Consider the following 19,418-nt stretch of genomic DNA (forward strand, 5'->3'; position numbering starts at 1 on the left):
CGCACAGGCAAGCGCATGCACGGGTGTGTATGTTTGTTCGAGCAACGACTATGCCGAGCTTCGCCTGTTGGAAGGGCACCTGTGGAATCGCTGACGCTTTACGCCTTCGCACACCTTAGCCGTACACAGCATACCTTCGCCCCTGCCGCTGCGTCGCTTTCTTCCCATTGTTTGTGTAATAATTTTTACTTCGAATAAATTAAGAAAACAGAAAAAACGGTAATGTGACATCTTTAATGGAGCCAGCGACGGCAACTGAATGCCGGCGTTTCCGTTCCTTCAACATCCGTCAACATGATGCATAGCGGCTCTGCGCTGCCACCTCACAACAGCACCCACCATCGCCCACGTAAAAGCAATCAGTTATGGGAGTGTTAACCACACACGCACATATAAGTGTATGCCTACCTAGAAGAATAGACATGTCTTCATAATAATAAGTTTGTGGATATTTATGCGCGAGTGAATGTGTCTGACGCACACTTTCCCGTGCACGGCCGCTCATTCAAGTTGAGACACTCAACCGCAACGAAAATCTCGTTGTCTGAAAATAATTTGTTTATTTATCGTTGGCCAAACAAAAAATATATCTTTGGAAATCGCCTCTAAATCTTTTCGAATCGAATTGTAAATCTTCTTAACTTTGCGACGATTTTCGTTGCATTTTAGCTCTCGTGTGGCGTGTGTTGTTGCTGTTTTTGCATTTCGTTATCTCTGTCACATAAATTCAAAATGGTCGTGATAAATGTTTTGTTTTCATTGTGACAAAGTTTTCGAGAATTTTTTCTATTGAGAAAATGGGAAGAAATTTGTAATTTCTGATTTTAGTGAATGAATGCTTTCCAACCTAAAAAGAAAACCTAACAAATTATTGCTGTAATACCATAATCGCAACTGATTCACACTTCACTACGAGATAGTCACAAATCTGTGGACCGGAACTATCGCTTTCCTAACTAAAATAATGTGTTTCTTAATCTCACGCTATATGTTCGAAAACTTGTCATGACTATAATCCGATTCCCTTCACTTCAAGGCTGAATCACAAGGGCCCAATTTTCGCAAGGTTGAAAAGACTTTTGCCCAAGAATTTCGTTTAACTTTGATCCCGATGTCTCATCGATTTACTGACTTTCGTAATCCATTAAATTTGAATCTCAATTCGGCCATTAACATAGCCTTCACCTCTACAGAGAAAAGCGATAAAGATATGGTGGACAAAGATTCAGAGAATAATTATCTATACAGATGGATATAGACTAGACAAACGTTTGGGTGGTGGTGTCTTTTCAGAAAAAAATAGACCAGAATCGCCTTCCAGCTATTGGATCACTATAGTGTCTTCCAAGCAGAGATTACTGCAATTACACAGATAGCCAAGCGGCTTTAAAACCACTAAAGTCTCTCAGGATCTCATCGAAAATATTGAAAGAATGTCTAAAGCTATTAGTGGCACTAACTTCATATTGCACGATAAAGCTGCAATGGGTCCGAGGACATAATGATATACCTGGAAAATGTGAAGCAGATGAACTCGCCGGACTGAGCGTCACCTTACAGTTAGAGGTTCCTCTCGCTTAGTGCAGATATTGAATCGACAAACGTGCTGTAGATATTTGTAGCTGAATTTTCGGTGGGAAACAATCGCTGACTTGCTCAACAAGCAGACAAACGTGGCCTTAGTGGAATAAGAGCAGCACATTTTCTATGCGAGTGTAAGGCTCTGTATGAGAAAAGAATCGCAAGTATCGGATGTGGTTTCCTCGACGACGTGCCAGAAGTTGCAGATATCAAACTTTGTAAAAGACCACAGGGTGGTTTAGATATGACAAAATAGTGTGAGGGGATTCCATTCGCGGTGGTTTCACAATGGTCCTCCTCCAAACCTAACCTCACCTAGTCAAAATCCAAAGAAAGGATATACACTTTTTTTTAGTTGGAGCCGATCTCTTGGCGGTGCCAAAGAATCTTCAAATCATGTAGAACAAAGCATCAGGTATTTGTGTCGCTCATTAAATCGAAGAATAGATTGCATGAAATGAAGAATAACCAAACACCTCTTAAAAATTATACCATGCATAAATGCGAGTATTTCTTGAAAAACTTGAAAAACAAATTTTGCTTTTCCTAAGACGTCAATGTAAAAAAATACAATTTCATTCTAACTTTCTGGCTGCTACCAGCTAATCAAAATTCTTCTAAATTAAATCTTTTTTATTGCATAAATATTTCTTTTTAATAAAAATCGTTGGAACAACATGAGTAGGAGACCGTTGGGTTTGTAGATATTTTAGCATTAAAAGCAAAAAACCTTTATAACCGAATTACCGAATTTCACGCCATCTTACAGGCCCTGGTCCAGGTGCTTATATGCTGCCCTCCAGCTTTGGTTACTATAATAAGGAACAAACTGGTCAACGTTCGCCTGGCTTCTCATTCGGTTTACGTGGTCCCGAGGATATCAAGAAAGCTGGACCAGGACCGGGCGCTTACAGAACGGACGCATTAACACGCTATGGAAAGAGTCGATATTTGAATTATTCATAAACGAATTACATGGTATGTACGAGCACGAACGAATGACATATCTATATATATATATATATGTGTGTCAGTATATGTGTGTGCATATTTGTGCAGTTCCAAAATTTTTAATTATTTTTTTTAATCATATTTTGTTTTTGTATTTCCAGTTGATTTACCGTAAACGTTTGAATGACTACATTGATGCTCGAAGCACGGATTTCTACCACAAAAAAAAAAAACAAACAAAAAAACTAAAAATTTGTAACATCTTTTTTAATAAATAAAAATGCCGTAATTTGCTAAAAATCGTTACGTTTTGAATTCGAAATTTGCAAAAGATTTTTTTGATAAAAACTATGACAGCCGTCTTCTATGACAGCAGAGCGCGTCAGTATTTTCACACACTCACACGTGATATATGTCTGTGTGCGCAGACAGAAATTCTGTATGGCCTAAAAGTATGCTACAAACTACCAACCTTTCTTCGCATTTTGCCTTTGTATTCAAAGTTCGTTGCCTTTGAAGTGTTTCGAAATATTACCAGAAGAATTAAGCAAGCCAAAGATAACATAATTTAACAACAAAAGCATAAATTGAAGTTGAAATTGCGTCTATCCAGAAAGTGTGCGCAAAAGAAAATTTGTAACAACAACGCTGATCTCTTTATCTTACTCTCCGTGTATTAGTGTGCGTATGAGAAAGTGGCACAAAAGGTGTAGTGTCAGCCAAACATTCGTGTAAATAAATGTTCACAAACTTCGTGCAAATGTTGCAAGCTGAGCCAAGCATTGCATCAGATTTCTATGACCAACTTACTGCATGTTGTTGTTTGACCTCTACGAGTGGAGTGCGAGAAGAGCGCAAAAGAGAGGGTTTTATGTTGCACGTGTTTTTAAAATATTTGAGCATGAGAGTTACAAATTACGAAGCATGCTATTAACTAAAAAGGTAGTAGATATATGTACATACATATGCTTTCCATATTAATAGAATGCTTTTACCAAATGTAGTAAACCCATAAAAAATGTGTATAAGTAATAATACATAATAATATTTATAATATATATTTATGTGAAAAATATTACATTTTTATTCAATAATTTTTATTATTTTTATTCTAATTTATTATTTTTATTTTTTATTACTATATATTTTAATTTAAAAAGAGGAAGAGATGAGAAAATATAAAATCAATATATGGAAAAGAAATTTGAACCCAAAAATTTTTAAAGGCATTATATTTTCAATAACAGTAAAAAATTTGTTTAAAAAATCATTACTGATTTCCAATCAAAATATAGATCGATTTTCCGATGTTCGTTCATAATTAAAAAAATTTAATTTAAATCAAAATCATACAATAGTAGTGGGAAAAAGGTTCGGGACGAGTTTCATTGATGTATGTATTTTTAAAATTTGCATTCAATTTGATATAGTTTTCTATATTTATTATGTATATATTTTTTATATGTACTAATAATCATTTTTCACATTTTTTCAAAAATTGTTTTTTATTTCGGATCTTAATTTAAGGTTAAATGAAAATAGTAGTATTAGCTCCTATCATAGCACAAAGGTAAACCACTTTGCAGTTGACGCTCTTATATTTAACAAGGCGCTCTTTCACCGTATGCAACGCTCTTAAACACGCTAGTACACACTGAAAAATACATAAACAATCCCACAAATACGCAAAAGTGGCAAAAGAAATTATAAATAAACCATTGCGGCTGTGTGCGGAGAAGGTTTAGCGGAAAGAAGTCGAATAATAAATATTATATCGAAATAAAATAAAAAGTTAGTTAACAAACTAGAGTTGGGTTCAACGCAAAATATACGCTGTGATACTCTGATAACGCATTAAAATACTATATACATAGTTCGCATTACTATAATGAGTGCCAGTGCCATGTAGAGGCGTCTTGATATAATGAGGAAAGCGACAACGACAAGTTTTCAGTCACCGCTTGGCCATCAGAGTGAACGAACATACGAGGCCGAAAGGTGTCTAAAATTAAAAAAAAAATCTCTAAAACAACAATTGTGCGCGCAAATATTTTATAAACAAAGTAATCGCTAATACATATTACATATACATACAAACGTACATATGTACATAACATTGAGTTGAAGAATAAGCAAGTGAAAAAAGCAAAAGTTACACAAAAACGTTTCCCCTCGCATATTTGGGATTTCTCGCAGAAAGTATATAAATCTACGTCAATGTGCAAAAAACACCGAAAATATTACGTACAAAATTGAAAGCAAGAAATACACGTGTAACTAAGAACCTTCTTACAGCTGAAGAAAACTATACAAATATGAAATATACAGCAACAACACAAACTCAACTAAGAGTGTAAACTAAAAATTTGTGTAAGATTCCTTAAAAAAATTGCAAACTGTCGAAAATATACGCAGTTTCAACATTTCAACGAATTAATTAAAATCAGCATGCAGCAGTGAAAATACAAAATTTTTCATATGGAAGTGCCTTTGGGTAAGTGGAAAGTCTTTGGAAGATAGAAGTCTAATGATTGCAAGAAATAAATATTCAAATAAATAATAGTGTTTCTAAAATGAAAAAAAAACATTTTTCACATTTAATCACGAAAAAAAGCGTGTGGTTTTGAAAGTGGTAATGAGTCTTCGCTGCTGGAGCAGCATGTGTCATCAGCAAATTTCGCTGCTCGGTCACTTCTTGTTGCCAATGTCATGAACACACTCACACTATACAACAAATACAACAAATTGTTGGTGTTGTAATTGTATTTTTTGCACATGCCCACAACCAGTTGTATTTACTTTTGTATGTATGTAGTATGTCCACACAACCACTGTTGTAGTTGTCAGTTTTGACATTAGCTCACTGCCACCAATGTCATCAGTGACAACAAACAATGTTGACGTGAATAAGCCATCAACAAGTGCAGTGGGGAAAAATACACGTTTGCCCTCTCTTCAGCATCAATGCTTATGTTTATAATTACACACACGTGTTTGTGGCATTTCTCCAACTGTTTTGCATGCTGGGTACACACACATGTGTAATATTTGCATTTCATATATACATAAATGCCGCATGCTGGCAAGTGAGTGAAGACGGCAAACCCGAGTAAATCAGTGCAACCCACATGAATGCCATATTAACCTAGATAATCGCGAGTAATCTACATATTTAAGTCAGTAGATGACAAGCAAAATTATTATTATTATTATTATTTAATGAACGTTCTTAAATACGTAATAGTTTGCAAGTGCTTTCTGATTTTGTTTTGCTTCAAAAATATTTTTCTAGTAAAATCTACTCGTATAACAACTGCAATTATTAGCTACATTCACTTCAAAAGTATAAAATATTTGACTCTGCACATCTTTTCTTCACTTATTTTCCACTCTATAATACTTTCCTCTCAATTTATACATATTTAGGTCACAAGTTGTTTACATTTATGCATAGCTATTTTTCGTTGATACAGCAACTTCCCGCAGCGTATAAACAACACCCTTGTAATCGAGGAAAACTGCAGTTTGCCGAATGGTATTTTTGGAAAATTTCAAGGTTGCTTTATTTTTAAATTTGGGAAATTGATAATGACGTTTTTATTGGCGGCTAAGGTGTGAAAACAAGTTATTTCTCATGCATTGCCATGCGTGACGACACATTTATTTCAAATAAAAGTAAATAAATACAAATTTACAGCTGTTACTTGACTTGGTTTGTTGAACTTGAAAATCTGTCGAACACAAAACGGGTTTCGAATTTATTTATGTTATATTTTTAGTCGTACATAGATACATACATAGCCAGTCAAAATATTTGTTGAGCTGAAATGCTGAAACCTAATACTCTTACAAAAACAACAAAATATATTTTTCTTGTTTTTAACTAAAGATTATTAATATACTATAAACCGGCACTATCCCAACCAAAACAAGAAAAAACGTTAAATTCGGCTGTGCCGAAGCTAATATACCCTTCGCAGGTGCATTTCTTTTAGTAACTATGTGTTTAAGCAAATCTAAAGACGTAAGAAAAAGTAAGCAAAAAAAAGAAAACATTTTACTAATTCTTTTTAGCCGGGTTGTTTGCTAGAAACATTAATGTTATAAAGCTAACCGATCTGAACAATTTCCTCGGAGATTATATTATTATTACCTTAAGCAGTAATCCATGTCAAATTTCGTGAAGATACCATGTCAAATGCGAAAATTTTCCATACAAGTTCTTGATTCCGATCGTTCAGTTTGTATGGCAGCTATATGATATAGTGGTCCGATATCAGTCAGTCAGTTCCGACAAATGAGCAGTTTCTTGAAGAGAAAATAACATCTGCAAAATTTCAAAACGATATCTTAAAAACTGAAGGACTAGTTCGTATATATACAGACAGGCGGACGGACAGACAGACGGACGGACAGACAGACGGACGGACAGACAGACAGACGGGCATGGCTAAATCGACTCAGTTCAACATACCGATCATTTATATATATACTTTATAAGGCCTTCGACGCTTCCTTCTGGGTGTTACAAACTTCGTGACAAACATAATATACCCTGTTCAGGGTATAAAAATATTTGAATAAAATTTATGCGAAATTCTCCAAAAATATCTAAACTCCGCACTTCGTTACTATCAAAACTAAATGGAAACATTACTCAAAGCTTGTTTTGTCTAATCTACATATTGAATCACCCATTGATATATGCCAAAAGTGTTTCCAAATGATTTTTCGTTGATTTTCATATTGCAAGGATAATTTTTTGATACAAGGGTCCAGCATCCTATAACTATACCTCAATACACACACAGATACCATCTATCATATCTAAATATACTAATAGACTTTAGCATTGAAAGCATGCCTTTGAAAAACACTTGTTATAATATAGAAATTCCCACACCTTATTGTTATATTTTTCCACATATTTCATAATAACCACTTGTCTTGCGTCTGTTTAACCTACACGTTTTACTACTTTTGTTTCAAATTCAATGTTCAAATGTTTACAGTTGTGTCTAGCTTGTTGTAAACTTGTGTACGTAACAAGTACAAATGTCGTTAACAGATAATTTAGCAACTCTCATGAAACTTAAATACATACGTATATACATAGGAGTATGTATTTGTTATGGAATCGTTTATTCAAGCCAAGCTTTAATTTTCGCTAGTGAAAAAAATTATTTCATCAGTCCCATTAGCTGAGCCATAAATGCTTTATACTTAGATTGGAAGAGGCTTGGCAGAAGCTGTTTTGCATATTAACGAGTTTGTTTCTCCGTGTCTCCTTTTTTGCAAACATTAGAATACTTTCATAATAGATAAATTCATTTGAGAATCGTTAAATAGCTTTTATCTGTTGATGGAATTTTTATTTTTGAATTATTTTGCATTTATTTATGCGCAGTATACAGTTAAAAAAAACTAGCAATTTAATATTTTTTCTTTTCTTTAAACACTATACAACCTAGTGTATTGACAGTGCACACTTGCCTAATTTCACTTAATTATTTTGCTCGCCATACATTGGCTCTTAGGGGAGGTACAAATGATTTGACTGAGACCCTTCCTTCCCTATATTACTTCCTCGAGAATAAAATGTTCAACAAATTGTGTGTTTTTACGCTTTCGGTAGTAAATTAATGAATTAGCGATGATATTCAATTTGATAATATAATTACTAGGGGTAAATAATAACTTTACAGGTATTTCAATTATTCACTAAAAAAATCCCTAACAAATATTATATTAGGTCTACAACTTTGCTTCCGCCGTTTTCCAATAGATGTATCTAGGGTCAAGCACTGGTCGATTAAATCGATTAAATCGTTTTATATCGATCTTGGAGATTTGTGCCAACATTAACCCAACAAAATATTTGTAGAGATCTGTTTTCTTCTTTAATTCCAAGAAAAGTGCGGCTGAGGTTCATCAACATTTGTAACCGTTTTTATACAAAAAAAGCCTTAAATTTACAAAAAAAAAACGACGGAAGCAAAGTTGTGTGTTCAACAAAATTTGTCCACACTCTCATATAACCAACATTGAATTGATAATGTCGATAGCCAATTTCCTTAATGCTTATGAATTTTAGTTTACAAAAGTCAGTAAATATTTGTCAAACGCTTGGCTTTTAGAGCGTGGAGAAATGATAATATTTACGAAGGCATTACCTAATGAATTTTACCTTGTCGTTCTGCACTTTGAGTAATTCGCAACGGGTGCTCACGAAAGTCGAGTTAAACACTTGAGTGAAGTTAAATAGTCTACTATGTCTGAATAAATAGAATGGGTAGAATGGGACCTAATAGAAAAGAAATAGTTTACTTTAGTAGAAAATTAGAGATTACTACAACTTTGTTTGAGTTCCTTTGACAGAAAAATACATTGGCTAGTGACTTCATGAAAGATTACTTTGAACGTTTGGCAATTCGTTGTGTTTTAGACATTCTGTCGCAAACGTGCCTCTAACAACCACACCCATTTAATAAAGCAATTGAGTTATTAACCAACTTTAAGCCCTTCAAACAAGTGCAGTAGGCAGTTTCTCAGTACATATTAGCACATTTGAATTCTGTTTTGACAGACAGCCTAGCTTGCAAAGTAAGCTCGCCTACGATCAGTACTTTTAGTTTCAGTTTCACTGTACAAAATAACAACAACAAATAGAAGTGTCGACTCTAAATTAGGTATGTAAATTATCAGCGGCGATCGGCGCCCTGTACACAATTTATTAGACAATAACATTTAATTTGAACATTAAAAAACTGAAAGTAAACAAAACATTCTAACACCGACAAGTTCTCTCTTTCTTATCGCAAAAATTCGCACCGAAGCTGCTTACATACACACAAAGATGTCTACCTACATATGTACATATGTAAGTTTTGTCTACACAAATCGAAGTGTTTGCATACTCGTACATACATATAAACACACATCGATATATATATATATTTATTGTAGGTTTGTATGCTTGTGCATTTCTATTTACTATTCGTCTTGATTGCGAGCTACCGAACTGACTCTGACGTGGGCCAAATGAAAATAAAATTGTTTGTGTTAATAATTAGGCGGCATTTTTGCACTTTGTATGTAAATATATTTGTTTAATAAGTTAACTTTTATCACTTATCTTAGTTATGTATGTATATACATATGTATGTGCAAAACTGATTTTTAATTTTTATAATGTCCTATTTCTGTTAATTTGATTAGTCTTGACCGGCCTTCACTTCATTAACCGCCAAATATACCTACTCTACATGCTTATGTACATATGTATGTGCGTGTGTTAAAAGTTAGTTTCTGCGATTAAATTAAACACATGTTTTAAAGCAAAAGCATTGATTACAATTTACGGTGCTAAGTGTCTAGAAATGCGTGTGTTAAAATTTAGTTTCTGCGATTAAATTAAACACATCTTTTAAAGCAAAAGCATTGATTACAATTTACGGTGCTAAGTGTCTAGGAATACATTTCTGCTAGTGGCATACTTATCTAAGTCAAATTTTGATTTATTTACTCTTGTGTATAATGTTAGGTACACGCATAACCTAAATTTTGGTGTGAATTCGCGATATCTACCTGCGGTTCATTTATTTGTGCAAACCCTATGTAGATATTTGTGTGTGTGTGTGTATTTTTCAACTTTCCATTATAAATATTTTCTAAATGCGCGCATAACACCCACATTTTTTTCGCCAACTATCGCAAACGCACGCACACATTAGGGTTGTACTTATATGATTTTTTATTTTTCTTAATTTTTTAAAATTAATGCTTTGAAAATGGTTTTCTTTTTTGGACATGGTAAACTATATTTAATAGAGATCTTTGAACTTGGAACACGTGAATGTAATGCCAAGCGGAACATATTTTTTAGAAAATCATTTTTTTATTTTTTTTTCAATTCAAAAACTTAATAGCGGCATTTCGAAAACATAACACCCGCTGACAGAACTTATAATAAGAATATACATTTAGGTATGTCTATCTGTACAAGATCCCCATCAGTCACATGTGGCTAGAGCGTGACGATAATGCCAATACATACACACACACAGAAGACACACCTAAATGTCTATGTATGTATGTATGTTTGTATATTTGCTTGAGAAATAATAATATTATTAGCAAATAAAAATTAAACATTGTTTAGCTGCCCATTTGAGGTGTACAAACAATCAGCTGTGTGTGTCCGTATGTATGTACATCGACCACATCACGTAATGTGATAATCAAGAAAAGTACGAAAACACAGGAACAGCGACATAAATTTCAACGCTAAGTAAAAAGTATTGTATTTGTAGTGCTTAGAGTGGCGAGCCATATAGTTGAATGCATTTTATGAGGAGATTTCAAATTCGCCATTAGACTGATAGCAGCTGATACGCATATGGTATATACGAGTATGAGGTAGTAGAGGTAATTGACTGATAGAATAATTTGAAGATTGTTGAAGATAGATGAAAATGGTAAAATGATAGGGTGTGAAAATTGAATCCCGCGATTATGTTCGCTTGCGTGCGAAATAGTAAAACGAAAACGCTTAACGAATTAAGCTAATTTGCGGCAGACAAGTGTTGGATTGTTCGAAGCACCGCTAAATTGTGCCGCTGCCTGTTGCTGGTGAATTTGCACGAGATAATTTTCAATTTGCGTATTTGTGAGCACTAATAGGCGACGCGTTGAGAATGTGCTATTAGCTAATGAATTATATTATTATGTAAATGTTTCATGTGCGCAAAAATAATACAAATCACTCGTCGTAGTCCCTAATTTCGCAAAGGCAAGTGCGCATTTTTGCATTTTTGCTTATGTTAATAATATTAACAATAACAGGTTTTCATTGGATTATATAATATGCCAACATTGTTTACATTTGCTGGCACAAGCCGCATTCCAACATTTTTATTTGCACAGTTATTATTTTAACATTAGCGAATATTTTATCTGTTCTTACATAAAAATTCAGTATCAAGGCAACATAAGGTCATTGTCTCTTTCGCAACGAAAGCGAAATTGAAAACAAAATAGAGATGTACATGTACTGCATAAATACATACATATGTGAGTATGGAAATTTATCAGTGATGGAACTTTAAATTCTTTATTCTGATATCTGCTCACTTTGAATGGCTTTTAATATTTCTTTGGAATCTTTTCTTTCACCGAACCGGGTATCACAAGTTGTTTGAACACAAAAATGTGAAGAACTGTTCAAAAAAATATACGTGGTGTGTTCAAAAAATAACGGGAATTTTCATTTTTGAATAAATTATTGATTAATTCTCCACGTTAATGTTTTTTCGCCTTTAAAATAGTCCACATCCGATATTATGCACTTATGGCAGCGCTTCTTCCAAACGTCGAAACATTTCTCAAACTCAATTTTTGGGATACTCGTTCTCAGTATTTCCAAACATTTGCATTGGAAACATTTATGAACCTTTGCCACCGATTTAAAAAATGTTGAGTCAAACAAATTGATAAAATACATACATACATTCAAAATTATAATTTCATCAACTATCAATTGTAGGTATTTGATTTTGTAAATAAAATATTGACAAACATCACAGAATCATATATACATACATGACAGATAAATATTTTCTAGTTAAAAATACCGACTTCTGTAAATTAATTTTGTGTATATTTCGTCGTCTAAAATTCATTTAAAGTTCGCACACTGATGCGGCCTGTATATTCACATTTGTGTACATATGGCAATATGTGTTCGGCTATATTTTTTTGTTTCAGAACTCTTATACGCATTTATGCGTTATAAAATTTCCACAGCTTTTTTGCGCAACCAAATCGTAGTTCGAATATATCTACATATATACATTTATTTATGTATGTATCGGTACCTAGTTATGTGTGAATTACTTGTATATTTTATTAAATTAGGCCAAACGTTTTCATGTTTTTTAACACACCGTCCTCTGACAAATATTTCAACTTTTTATGATCATGCGTACAGTGGTGTTTGAAGAAAGTGCACAGACCTCACACAAACAGAAGCTGAATTAACACAAGCAACAGCAGAAATAGACAAAAAAACAACAAATATTTATTTATTAGGTCTACAACTTTACTTCCGCCGTTTTCCAATAGATGTCTCGAGAGTCAAGCACTGGTCGATTAAATCGATTAAATCGTTTTATATCGATCTTGGACATTTGTGTCAACATTAACCCAACAAAATATTTGTGGAGATCTGTTTGCATCCCAAACTTATTCTCAACTGTCAAAATGTCACTTTTTGACTTTTGCACGGAATACGCATGCTGCCAGAAAGATGGTCAAAAGTAGTAGCGACGGCCAATATTTTGAATAACATTTTTGTAACCGTTTGTATAAAAGCCTTAAATTTACAGAAAAGACGGCGGAAGCAAAGTTGTAGACCTATTAGTAAAATAACCAACAACAACAATTTGAGTTTTACATTCACATAAATCCCGAAACTTTTGGAAATTCTAAATATTAATTTCAAAAAAAAAATATGATTATTTTATTGCTAAGACACTTTTTTAAATTTTATTTACATTTTTTTATTTAAACATTTTATTTTAAAATTTTTATATATTAAATATTTCATAATTAAAAGTTTTTTAAATAAACAAATTTATGAATTTAATTTTTAAAATCTTTGAATTTATCATATTCAAACTAATGCGATAACCACGCCCACTTTTCTTAAATATTGTCTAACTAAAGTGACAGTTGAGTGAAATCATACCCGCACTATTCTAACTGTATTTACTCGCTGCTGTCTGGCCTTACCTCAAATTGTGATTTGTTTAATGATAAGAAATTATGAATATTTTTCAATTTACTTTTCTTATCTTCTCATTTTTTAAAAGTGTGCCAATTCTTTGCGCATTTATGTGAATTTGGGAGACATACCTACATACATAAATAGCATACATACATTTAAAGTTGTTTTACGATTTGCGCACGCGAAAACATAGCCAAAAATTCCGTGTGTACGGCGAAAAAAATAATAAAATTTTAAAGAAAAAAACTAATAAAATGCTTTCGTTTATTTTCAAATTCAACTGTCGCGCACGAGCTAATCTATAGAAACACTAAACAAGCTTACATACATACACGCATATTTTATATACATACATATAGTATATGTGAGTGTATGTATGTGATAAAAATGTAAATATACATAGCGATATCTATAAAATGGTAAATATTTAGAGTGACTTTTAGTTAATTTGCATGTCTGCTTTGCTAAGTTCGGAAGGCTTTTTGGGACTACAAAACTAATATTTGCATTGTTTAACTTAAAAACTTGGAAGTTTGTGGTATTTCCAGTCTGCGGCTACTGTACACAGAACTAGAGTGCGTATACAACTCATAACTCTTATAAAAAGTCGTATATCCCAGGAGTGGGTGGTCTAATTATTATACATTTTGTTTTTGTAACTTGACAATAACAAAATAACAGAAATGAAAGCGCCACTTTTAATTGTTGATCATATCTAAAATGTTTATGAAGTCAATAAAAGGACCGGCCTCCAGTTTGCCAAGTTTTATGAACTCGATTTTAATTTTTTATTATCAAGATACACTTTCCAACACCTTGAAATTCACCATAAAATTCAAAATTTGTGAAAACGAGTTTTGAAAGTTAGAAATAAAATTGAAAAAAATTCATTAAATTTCTGTTAACATTTCACTTTTCCTTTAAATTGCAGCAAAACGTCTAAAATCGCCTAATTCATAGATGATGTAAGCAGCCGCAAGAGATCTACACATTTCGGATAAGCTAAATTAAAAAAAAAAGAAAAAAATTATAAAAAGCTCAAAAAGTGAGAATCGTCCCAAAACCCCAAAAAAATGTTAAATATTTAAGAAATCTCAACTGTAACTCCAAGCAAATGATGAGCTAAAAAAACTAACTGCATTCTCGCACAGCTCATCATCGAAAGCCGCCAGCAAGCAAGCAGACACACAAAGAAACCCAAATAAAGTTCAGTCAAAACCATCGATGTCTAGCGAGCAACCACAAGGATTAGCACAACAACAAAATCAAAGTGTTGAAAAGATACGCGGCTTAAACGAAGCTTGGAGCGAAAACAACAAAGAACACACACCTTATTGTCAAAATCTCACAAAAAAGAGCATTATTCATACCCCGGAACAACGAAGTGTTCAGCTAGTATTAATTGAATAAAAAAGCGAGAACAGTTGATACCAGCACTTATCTAACGGTGCACAAGTGATACTTCCGGCAGTATCAACAGTTAACATTTGCGGTTAACGCTAACGTCTCTAGTCGTCACTATCAAATTATACTCACGCTTTACACACCAAAGATGGCATACAATCATAGAGATCTATACAACAACAACAATCCCAACAACAATGACAATCTAAATGACAATCCAGCTGCACGCGGTGCACCAGAATACTTTGAAAACCTCTTCTTGAATGGCAACTTCGCAGCCAACGTTGATGAGGAGATGCTGGATGCAGCGGCGGCGGTGGCACTAGCAGAGCGCAACAACGTAGCGGAGCATGCCAATTATGAGCCGTCATGTTGGGTCTTTGGCTATGGTTCGCTCTGCTGGTATCCCGGCTTCGAGTATTCCAAATGCATAACGGGATATATAAAAGGTTTCGTGAGACGCTTCTGGCAGGGCAACACCACGCATCGAGGCACTGATGAGAAGGTGAGTTGTAATTGAAATATTTTAGACAGCTTGAGATTTTTCTTCAGTTGATATCTTAGAAGCGATTTTTTGCAGTCATTTACAAGGTTATAATGTATAAATCAGGAAAGATAGAAAATAGAAGGTTTTGCTGTATATTTTGTTAAAAACGAAAACACATAATATCTGTAACACTCTATAAAAATAAGTATATTATAATCTCTTATCGAAACAGTGAAAACAAAAAAAAAACTGTTTAATTTAATACTAGTTAGTAGTTAATTAAAGTGCAAAATCATTTACAGTTCTATCAATATTGGACTAAACTAGTCTAATTAATGTATGTCAATTGTTTGTTCGTTTCGCCTCTCGATTGATTCGATTTTTACATTGCAGATAACAAAGTAATGACAATATTATCAAAGAGCACTTATAACCTGGCAATTACTTATAAATTTATTCCATTATCTGCTCATTATAAATGTACATTATTACCATATTGCTCAAATTAAATCACAAGTAAATTTAATTAGTAACACTATCGATTGTCTCTAAAGTGGTACTTAGCCACAGCTGTAACACACTTCATTAGTAGAGAACTAGAACTAATCGATTTGGTGATTATCTAAATTATGCCTACATACTTACACTCAACAATAAAAGTCAGCGAACGAACAAGTTAGCAACAAAAATAGAACGATGAAAGAATTATAAATGATTTTTATATGTTTTTGATAAAATCCAATTGAGTCTTTAGTATTAGGGAAATATTAAAACAAAATATTGTCACTCATTATTATTATTAATTTTATTCAAAGAAGTCCTCTATCAAGTTTTAAAATGGTCGCTGAAGGGGGGTGAGAAAAATAACCGTTTTCACTAAACTTTTGGAATTTTTTTATAAAGTATTGCCAGATTTTCATTGTCTCGAATGTCAATAAAAACTAAAATGAGATTTTATTCAGAAATTTTTACAATGAAGTTATTTTTAGTCGAAGAGAATCTAAGGTCTAGATTTACCGGTGAATAACTACACTGGTGGCACATATGGTAGTCACACAAGCTAATTAATGACACCCTTTCGATAATAAACTTAATCAGTCCATAATAAAAAGCTAAGTGGGCGAACTTGTAATATTTATAATTGTATTCTAATGTGACTGCTAATATTTTTGCGCGAACAAGTTTACTTTTATCTCCACCAGACAGCAAAACAATCGTAAAAAATATTTTTATTTATGAGGATATTTGCAAACCCATTTGTTGTCGTTTAGTTTTTTTAAGCAAAACTTCTATGCAAATAACATACATACAGACACAAGTAAATAAATAAATAATTACCGACGTTTCTTATCATTTTTAATAGATTATAAAAAAGCACAGTTGCTTAACAGAGTTGAAAACAATATTATCTATATACATACATACATATTTCAAATAAACAATCCTTTGTTTCCGTGTTTTTTTTTTATTTTTCTGTACAAACAAAATTCGTTTACTCCTTGCGAGTGTTGTTAAAAGTGGACGGAGACTGTATAAATTTAAAAACTAAAACGTTAATCGTATTCAGTCTTTGTTCATGTTGACTGAATGCCTTGTTATGGCTGCATTTTAATGCATATGTACATTGTAATACTCGTATATAACTGCACAATAAAATTGTGATAAACTGGCAAAATATTTACTTTATTTATTTTTCCATTTCTTCTCTTTCATAATTCTGCACAGCCTGGCCGCGTGGCGACACTCATTGAAGACAAAGAGGTGAGTGACGAGAACAATGTAAGTACACCAATACATATTAACACAGCTACTAACATATATTTGAATAATTTTATCAACCTAAATACATACATACAATTGTCTACAGTGAGAGCAAAAAAATTAAAAACCCCAATCTAAAGATTCTGCAGAATTCCACAAACAATATATTTTCCTTTAATATTAAAAAAATATGAAAATTAAAAACCTTTAATCTAAAGATTCTGCAGAAGTTTAAATGATGCTCCCATTATTCCTGCGCAAACTCTGATAATAAAATGAAAAACTCCTATGTCTATGTAGAGTAAGGAGTAAGTAGTAAATCGCTAGCTCTTCTGCACAATCTATACATATTTTCATAACAATTGTTATTATAAATTTAATTCAGTTCCATTAAAATACAAAATTTAGTAGAATATAGATGTGTTGCCATTATTTTTTACAACACTGTATACTAAATTTGTGCATGAAGTGAGTTCATGGCATATTTCGGACTGTCTACTGAGTCTACTTTGTATATTTTACAATTTTCTTTAAGATTAATGTACATATTTCAGCATTACATTGTATGTATGAATGTGTATTCAGCCATTTTGTTACAAAAGCAAAAGTATTTTCACACACATACAGCCAGATATAACAATATATGTACAATGTAAATAAAATTAAATCCAACTACCGGATCGCACATCTTTTGAACTTTGCACAGCCGCTGCCACGTGTACGCCGGCACGATAATAAATAAGAAAAAACATAAATAAATGAAATGCAAAATAGAGAGATGTTTTGTGGCGCGCGTCCAAATTTCCCAACGTAAGCCCCATTCCGTGTAAGAGCAGACGCGTGAGCGTCACTCGAACTTGTTTATGTCTAATATTCTCTGGCACGTTTCCGTGGACACCGGACGCACGAAGACTCGATTTCTCTCTTTGTCTATGGCGTCTGGAGGATTTCCTCGGAATAGAGGTGAAGCACAATTTTTTACGTTGCGACTTTTTACACCTTGATACTTTCTATCCTAGACCCGGGGACTTTCCCCAGGGTAATTATATAAAGAGTTACCAGGAACTCGTTTGTGACCCCGAGAAACATTCATGGAAGATTCGAACACACACCCACCTCAACTGTTCACGCAGCTATAACAGTATTTCATACAACAGTTTTATGAAAAAGCAACTGTGAATTATAGAAGACTTTCTTTAGTGAATGAAAAACAACTAACAGTGTCACATACTTCTAGGCGCAGTAGAAAGTAGAACTGTGCTAGCTAATTGAAATTACAAAGTAATTAATGTAATGATTATTTATTTATTAAATTATATTTAGCAATAAAAAACTAAAAATTTCATTTTTTAAAAACAATTTATCTTTCTATTGCAGGGCATCACTTGGGGTTGCGCCTATAAAATTACCGGCAGCACTGCATTGGAATACCTTAAACAACGCGAATGTAAACTTGGTAAGTTTTGCTGTCAGACTATTCTCACTTCTCTTCTAAATAATTGTTATTCTTCTCTTAGGTGGTTACATTGTACTCGAAACGAAGTTCTTCCCTCGTGTTGCCTCCTTTGATACGCCGTTTAGTGGTGAAGCAGTTCCTGTGTTGGTGTATGTGGCGACGCCTGATAATTGTCATTGGCTGGGCGAAGATACATCTGACAATATTGCCGAACAGATTGTCGAGTGTCGCGGTCCGAGCGGACACAATGTCGAGTATTTGTTACGACTGGCCGATTTTATGCGCGAGGAAATCCCCGACGTTGTGGATCCACATTTGTTCGAGCTGGAGTTTCTGGTGCGAGAAAAACTGCACAAACGCCAAATACCTCTGTGGTCTGTGATGGGCGTGTCGCCGGATCGCATACGTCGCGACTCACACGAAGAGATTAGACGACCACCAACGTTCGAATTCACTTCGCGCATTCCGGAGCGCAAGTTGCGTTGCTTGAATATTTGATTTGAGCTCAATGGGACTGATGTGCGTCTAAAGCGTCTAATGGGACACAACAAGGCTGGCTGTAATAAATTGTTGCTTTTTTGATACATACATACATACATATGTACTTTCATGTGTATAAAATATACATACATGTACATATATAATAAATTGAAGCTGAGTGCGACGATCAAGTACTGAGGATTCAAGTGTTAAATTATATTATAATGAGTGCTAAATAGTGCATATTTATTACTAATATCAATTGGCTTTCGATGTATTTATAATGTATTTGTTAATATTTTTTTACTTTAGAACGTTAAAATTTATCATTTTAGCAATTGTAAGAGATAAAAGAAAAAATCGAAACAATATAATGTTAGATATGGCTTCCACGCACACTATAAGATAGTTGATATAAATTTTATAATACCTTCGCGGTTAGGAAAAAATAAACATATAATTATAGCACAACAAATTTGTACCAAATAAAACAACCGAAAAAATCACATCAC

At 33.4% G+C, this 19,418-nt stretch overlaps 2 protein-coding genes across 5 annotated transcripts; both read left to right on the top strand.

Annotated features, from left to right (window-relative positions):
- Window positions 1–2,114: 2,114 nt before the first annotated feature.
- On the top strand, window positions 2,115–2,832 carry LOC105218753 (outer dense fiber protein 3-like protein 2). The gene is made up of 3 exons (XM_011194529.3): window positions 2,115–2,277; window positions 2,351–2,559; window positions 2,694–2,832. Exons 1-2 carry the CDS (start codon window positions 2,259–2,261, stop codon window positions 2,545–2,547), a joined length of 216 nt encoding a protein of 71 aa, XP_011192831.1. The 5' UTR covers window positions 2,115–2,258; the 3' UTR covers window positions 2,548–2,559; window positions 2,694–2,832.
- Window positions 2,833–4,306: 1,474 nt separating this feature from the next.
- Window positions 4,307–19,412, top strand: LOC105218739 (glutathione-specific gamma-glutamylcyclotransferase 1). 4 transcript variants are annotated; one of them, XM_011194517.3, is made up of 5 exons: window positions 4,307–5,026; window positions 14,250–15,227; window positions 16,935–16,970; window positions 18,348–18,426; window positions 18,488–19,412. In XM_011194517.3, the coding sequence occupies exons 2-5, from the start codon at window positions 14,871–14,873 to the stop codon at window positions 18,922–18,924; spliced, it is 909 nt and encodes a 302-aa protein (XP_011192819.1). In that variant the 5' UTR covers window positions 4,307–5,026; window positions 14,250–14,870; the 3' UTR covers window positions 18,925–19,412. The 4 variants fall into 4 exon arrangements, with proteins under 4 accessions (XP_011192819.1, XP_011192811.1, XP_054081880.1 ...); XM_011194509.3 differs by having other exon boundaries at window positions 4,312–5,026; window positions 16,935–16,988; XM_054225905.1 differs by lacking the exon at window positions 4,307–5,026 and adding an exon at window positions 13,876–13,893 and having other exon boundaries at window positions 16,935–16,988.
- The last annotated feature ends 6 nt before the right edge of the window (window positions 19,413–19,418 follow it).

Source organism: Zeugodacus cucurbitae, chromosome 2 (genome assembly GCF_028554725.1).
Source record: "Zeugodacus cucurbitae isolate PBARC_wt_2022May chromosome 2, idZeuCucr1.2, whole genome shotgun sequence".
Taxonomy (NCBI): domain Eukaryota; kingdom Metazoa; phylum Arthropoda; class Insecta; order Diptera; family Tephritidae; genus Zeugodacus; species Zeugodacus cucurbitae.